Genomic DNA, 6,233 nt, shown 5'->3' with positions numbered 1-6,233 from the left:
ATTGATAAGAACTATATTGATTTGTGTTTCTTGCTAGCTACGTTTTTACATACAATAACAAAAACTTCTCTTTTTTTTATTCAGAGTTGATCTAGATGAGTAGCCTATATAGAAACGGTCCAAAGTCCTGTTCATCCTAAATCAGTGAAAACTGCATCTCTATATTCATTCTTTGTGTCCTCTTAAGGTGTAAAGTTATTATAATTGTTTTTGTTAACCTGGCAACACCAGGTAGTAAAACCATGGTTAATTGTAGTAAGTATCCCTAGTAAGTTCTATGCCTTTGGTATAAATGCTAATAAATTAATAAATAATTAGCCTAATAAAGAAGCATGGATAAATGAGAAAGAAAAGAGCAGAATGTAATTGACATTAAAAAGAAATACTAAAAGCGCATAATAAAATAATAAATAAAAGCCTCGAATGAAAGAGAACCGAAAAGATCCATTTTCATTGAGAAGCTCATCAATTAAAACCATAAAGAGACCATAATTAATATTATTAGAGACTAAATTAACTTATTGCAATGATTCAATCTCCCATTCACTTGCTTCATTCCGGAATGAATCAGCTGTTTGAACGAATCGATTGAATGAACGGTTCAGTGACTAAGACTTGCCGCCACCTACTGGCTGTTTTAGTTTCATCTATAAAGTATTATTTCAGTTATTTAAATCAATATTTGTATATCCAAAACTTCATATTTAAAACATTATTCTCATGACATTGTTATTATGAATTTATTTGCATTCATGCCACCTCCAGCGCCGTGTAAAACAGTCTGTAAATATATCAAAATTCTCTTCTGTGCCACATATAGTGCCAAGATGAAATTTGTTGATAATACTGATTTCATTTTATTTGTATCTTTCTGATTTGAGTTCAATTTAAAATTAAAAAAAATTAAAAAGTTTAGAAATATAAATGTATGAATTTTACATAAAAATGACACATTTATTAATAAGGTTAGAAAAATGGCATTACAAAGGTGCCACTGCAAATCACTTTGAGGAGTCAAATATCAGCTTATAATGTGAAGGTTAAATTTTGTCATTGATCAGAAGGTTAGAAAGTCCTAATTTTTTGACTGTGCTCCTTTAAAAAAAAAAAAAAAGAAGAAGCTAATTCTCCCTTTTTTATAAAACACAAGGGGTCAATAATAAAAGACCCCACCCCTTGACTTTTGGCCATGTCCACCACTTATTAGGAGTATAGAATTTAACATGGAAAATAATCTTACCTTTGGAATGGGAATTGTCCAGAATGGTTAAAACCTGTTTAAAAGAAAAGGGTAATTAATAATAATAATAATAATAATAATAAACTTTATTTGTATAGCACATTTCATACAAGAAGAGCAACTCAAATCGCTTTATAATAAAAAAAAATTAAAACTACTTTTTAACAAAACCAATATAAATCAAGAAATAAAGCTTAAATGCATCTTTGTATCAAATGAAAAAAAGTAACTGTTTGTATCCAAAATTTTGTAAGAAAACCATGTTTAATTTGTGATTACCATGGTTTAACTAGGCTATAGTAACGATGGTTTTTGGTTTTATTTGTAGTAAAACCATGGTTAATTTTCATAAGGGTTAGTGTCCCTAGTAAGTTTTCTTTTCACAAAAATTTGTAAGAAAATGCATTTGAGCTCAGCTTTTTTTAGTTTTTAAATAAGCCTTTCCTGCTCACCAGAGCTGCATTTATCTGCTCCAAAATACAGTAAAAATTGTGAAATATTATTAGAATGTAAAACAGCTGTTTTCTATGTGAATATCTGTTAAACTGTAATGTATTTCTGTGATGCGCAGCTGTATTTTCAGCATCATTACTCCAGTCTTCAGTGTCACATTCAGTTTCCACAAAATAATTGGGCAGCACGACTGTTTTCGACTGTTGTGTGTGTCTCACCGCTTCATAACTAATACTTAATATTAGCCATTCAATCCTGTCTGTTTTCATAAGGCACTAAAACTGGGTCTGTCGCCACGGTAACAGGCTCAAACCCGGAGCATCTCGCAGCACGGCACGTTTGTTTTCAGACACACGGACTCGGGGACAGGCACGTCTCTGCGCATCCACATGACAGACGAGAATGAGGTTCTCCCATTGTGTCTGTGCACTGAACCGAGCCTGACTGAAGGGCCCTGGATGCTCGTCAGTGGGCCAGGCTTGGCTCCCACCCATCGTCAGGGCCGTTTGTACGCCTACATACATTAATTAGAGCGCACAGGGTCTCAGATCTCCAAAAGAGAGGGACTAACTTTAGCCAGGAGACGTGCAGCTCTGCCACTATTGCAATGAGGCTTTCATCACATTCCAAACACGTATGAGACACAAAAGGAGAAATACATATTGAAAACTGAGTAATCTTCATGCAACTCTTTTCCATACAACGACCACAACTGTCAAACAACACCATAAAATCATCATCTCAGATCTTCATTCCACTTTGGTTCAAATTAGTGTCACTTTTGTTTGTTAAAAAAAAAAAACCTTGCATCAATTTTCAAGATTTCATATCTTAGGGAAAACAACACAACCCTGCTTCTTGAAATGTAATTTCTGCTGATTTGCAAAAAATGTCTAAAATGACTTAATTATATGATGCTGAGATAAAAACATCAATAAAAACAATAAAAAATAAGAATGAGTTTTTTTAAATACATATATGTGACGCTGGAGCACAAAACTAGTCATAAGGGTCAATTTTTTAAAATTGAGATTTATACATCATCTGAAAGCTGAATAAATAATCTTTCCATTGATGTATGGTTTATTAGGATAGCACAATATTTGGCTGAGATACAACTATTTGAAAATCTGGAATCTGAGGGTGCAAAAAAATCTAAATATTGAGAAAATCATCTTTAAAGTTGTTCAAATTAAGTTCTTAGCAATGCATATTACTAATCAAAAATTAAGTTTTGATATATTTACAGTAGGACATTTACTAAATATCTTCATGGAACATGATCTTTACTTAATATCCTAATGATTTTTGGCATAAAAGAAAAATGTATAATTTTGACCCATACAATGTATTGTTGGCTTTTGCTACAAATATACCCCAGCGACTTAACACTGCTTTTGTGCTCCAGGGACACACATGTATCAGCTTTAATGCACTTATCAAAATAACAAAAGCTGACAAATGTCAAATGTTACATTCAAAACATAATTTAGCGTGCATTTAAACACACGTTTATAGATAGATAAGCTTTTTCACAAAATCTGTAATTTTCTGTGTCTCATGCTTGCATTAGCTTCTGTCACTGGCCATAACTGTGACCATGAAATCAGGATTAGGCATTAAATAATGTCATGCCTGTGAAAATGGGCTGATAATTGATCAAATCGTTATAATCTGTCTCAGGAATCATGTGTTTGTCCTGTTTGTCTGCTGATGAAGGGAGAATACGACACATCTTCACCACACAAATTCTTATAAAAGCAAAAATGCTACAAAATACATATACATCATACATGTGAAGTGGAAGAGCAAAAAAGAACCTATTTTTGGAATCAGCAGCTCAAAATTAGTAAGTAACTTGGATTTCATTCAGCAGATATGATGCTTATCAATGAATATGACACAGATCATATAGAGAGTTTTTTTTTAAAGATCTCTATTTGTGTTCAACAGCAGAAAGAGGTGCAGTTTATGGACCTGAGAGAGACTGTCAAAGTATCCAAAGTGAAGGAACACACTGCATTTACTAATTAAATAATTACAAATAATATGCAATAACAAATTTACTGTGACACTAATGATTATTTATACAACACAATCAGTTTCTGAAGCATCCATTCAGTTCTATTAATGTAAATGAACCAGCAAACTCTTAAAGAAGAACGAAAGTGTTACTTTTATCAGTTTTTAATAATACAAGCAGCTAAATTTAGGTGATACTTTACAATAACTAGTTAATTTCAGAATGTTTTTACTTTGCATTTTTGTCGTTTTCCATTACAAAAATCTAAAAATCAAGATACATTCACTTTTTTGTTTTCTAAACAATGTATCAAAATTATGTACGTTTTTTTGCTTAAAATAAGAACAAATATCTGCCAATTGGGTCAGAAAAATAATTCATTTCTGACTCCCATTAGAAGATATTTTTCTCTTTTAAGCAAAAACAAACTAACTTTTGATAATTTATTTTTTTTAGAAAACAAGACTTAATATCTTAAATCATTTCACTTAAATCATCTTGATTCAAGAGTGTTATTTATACTTACACATGTTATTTATACTATACTTTTTTAGAAAGCAAGACTTAATATCTTAAGGCATCTCGAAAGTAATTCTATCTTTTTTAAAGAACATTTAAATATCTGTACTGGATAACAAGGCAAAAATAATTTTCCAGTGTTTATCAACTCCTACACTGCAAAAAATGATTTTCTTAACTTTTTTTCTAGTATAAATAACATTCTGGAATCAAGATGCATTTACTTGACAAGTACAATTATTTAAGATATTAAGTCTTGTTTTCTAAAAAAAACAATTATCAAAATGTTGTTAGTTTTTGCTTAAACAAAAATATCTGCCAGTGGGGTAAGAAAAATAATCTTAATTGAAAGGCTAAACAAGATTATTTTTCTTGCCCCTTTGGCAGATATTTTTGCTTGTTTTAAGGAAAAACTAACAAAATATTGCCTTATTTATTTTTTGTATTTTTTTTTTACAGAAAACAGGACAAAAATACTTAGTAAGAGAATAATGTTTTTGCAGTGTAAATACTAGTTGCTTTAGTTATCTATAGTAACTTAGCAGAAGCCACCACTAACAAGAATAAAACTGGAGTTGTTACAATTAATTGCATTAATTAGAATGACAAGAACACTCTTAAAAAGTGTCTTACACTATTTAATGCATCACATTAACTGATTTCTAAGCCAGTGACTTGAATAACTGTAGTAACAACGGTTTACAATGGTAAACTTGTAAGGAACTCATGAAGTTACCTGTACAAGAGGAATGTAGAGCAGAATCGCGACCAGCTGCGACACACGGATGAATCTCTTCATGTCGAGAGTGAACCGGAGCCGCTGTCCATCCACTGCACACATGCACTCTCTCCAGAGCCCACTGCATTTTAATTCATCAACCACTGAACAGCCATTCAGTTAGGTGGCGCTCGAATAATCCAAGTAGCTCCTTAAAATAATCTACAGGTGTCAAAAGAAATCTGAAGAAACTTTTCCCTTTTGGCAATGGGATCAATGTTGTTTGTTCGCAGTGAATCAGCACACCCTCTGTGCTCGTCCCACCACATGAGCAATGACGCATAACTGGGTCAACAGTGCATGCACTGCATTGGCTGTTTCACTGTGATGACTGACAGGTGCTTTATGATCCACTTGCCTCCCTTTTACAGTTTTTCTCGATTGCTTAAACACATTTCTTGAAACTATGCCTCGTATTCTCAAAACAGTAAACACAAATCCATAACGTCTCACCCAATTCCCCAAACATCATATTTTCAGGTCAAAATGAAGCTCTACACTCAAAACCATTCACTCTTGCTGAAAAACCAAACTTTTCCCTCAGACATCACACACACAAGCCTTCAAACACACACACACTACAACATAGTATTACACACTGGTGCAATAAATTAAAATCAATATATCCAAAACTGGTAGGTTATGTTGCTTGTGGTTCTCCCCCTCAAAAACCTTTTCACATGAACACAAGAGACACAACCAATGTATACATTGGCACATTTTTATTAATTCATGTACTACACAGCAAAACTGTAAAAAAAATAAAAATAATTATTCCGCCTCAGCATCCCGTCTTTGTTCTGGGTCAGGCCAGAGAATCTCGTCCACATCACAGGCTATATTGGCCCTAGCCAGGCAGCGAGGGTAAAATCCTCTTGCATGCCTGATCCACCCCTGGCATGCATCTACTGATATGTCTAGGCAGGCTTCTTCCATGGCAAATTTGGCTGTACTCGTTGCCCAGCCTCCCTCATAGTCATACCATGGACAAGGACATGGTCAACTAAAGTGGCTCGAATTTCATCTGAGACTGCTTGTCTCCTTGCCCTTCTTCTCCCTCCTCCTCCTTCACCACGTCCTCCTCCACCACATCCTCCTCCTCCTTCACCACGTCCTCCTCCTCTCCCTCCTCCTCCTCTCCCCCCTCTTCTCAGGTGTTCTGGATCCAGACTGAAGCTTGTGTAAATCCTAGTTACCACGGGATGTCAATCCCAGCAGAA

General features: G+C 33.9%; 1 protein-coding gene across 4 annotated transcripts in view; it reads right to left on the bottom strand.

The window, feature by feature from the left end:
- The window catches only part of LOC107704385 (snake venom vascular endothelial growth factor toxin ICPP-like), an 8,996-nt gene extending 3,667 nt beyond the window's left edge, over window positions 1-5,329 (bottom strand). For all 4 annotated transcript variants that reach the window (XR_001635953.1, XM_016507300.1, XM_016507301.1 and 1 more), the window contains exons 1-2: window positions 4,972-5,329; window positions 1,241-1,274 (exon numbers count right to left, since the gene is read on the bottom strand). Coding sequence is in view for 3 of the 4 variants with exons in the window: in XM_016507300.1 (XP_016362786.1) it covers window positions 1,241-1,274; window positions 4,972-5,076 (139 nt within the window). In the remaining variant the exon portion in view is untranslated. The remainder of the gene's footprint in view (window positions 1-1,240; window positions 1,275-4,971) is intronic.
- Window positions 5,330-6,233: the final 904 nt, after the last annotated feature.

This window comes from Sinocyclocheilus anshuiensis, unplaced genomic scaffold (assembly GCF_001515605.1).
Source record: "Sinocyclocheilus anshuiensis isolate Anshui unplaced genomic scaffold, SAMN03320099.WGS_v1.1 scaffold1115, whole genome shotgun sequence".
In the NCBI taxonomy this organism is placed as follows: Eukaryota; Metazoa; Chordata; class Actinopteri; order Cypriniformes; family Cyprinidae; genus Sinocyclocheilus; species Sinocyclocheilus anshuiensis.
The sequence above is the reverse complement of the archived record's forward strand: the minus strand, read 5'-3'. Positions and strand labels throughout refer to the sequence as shown.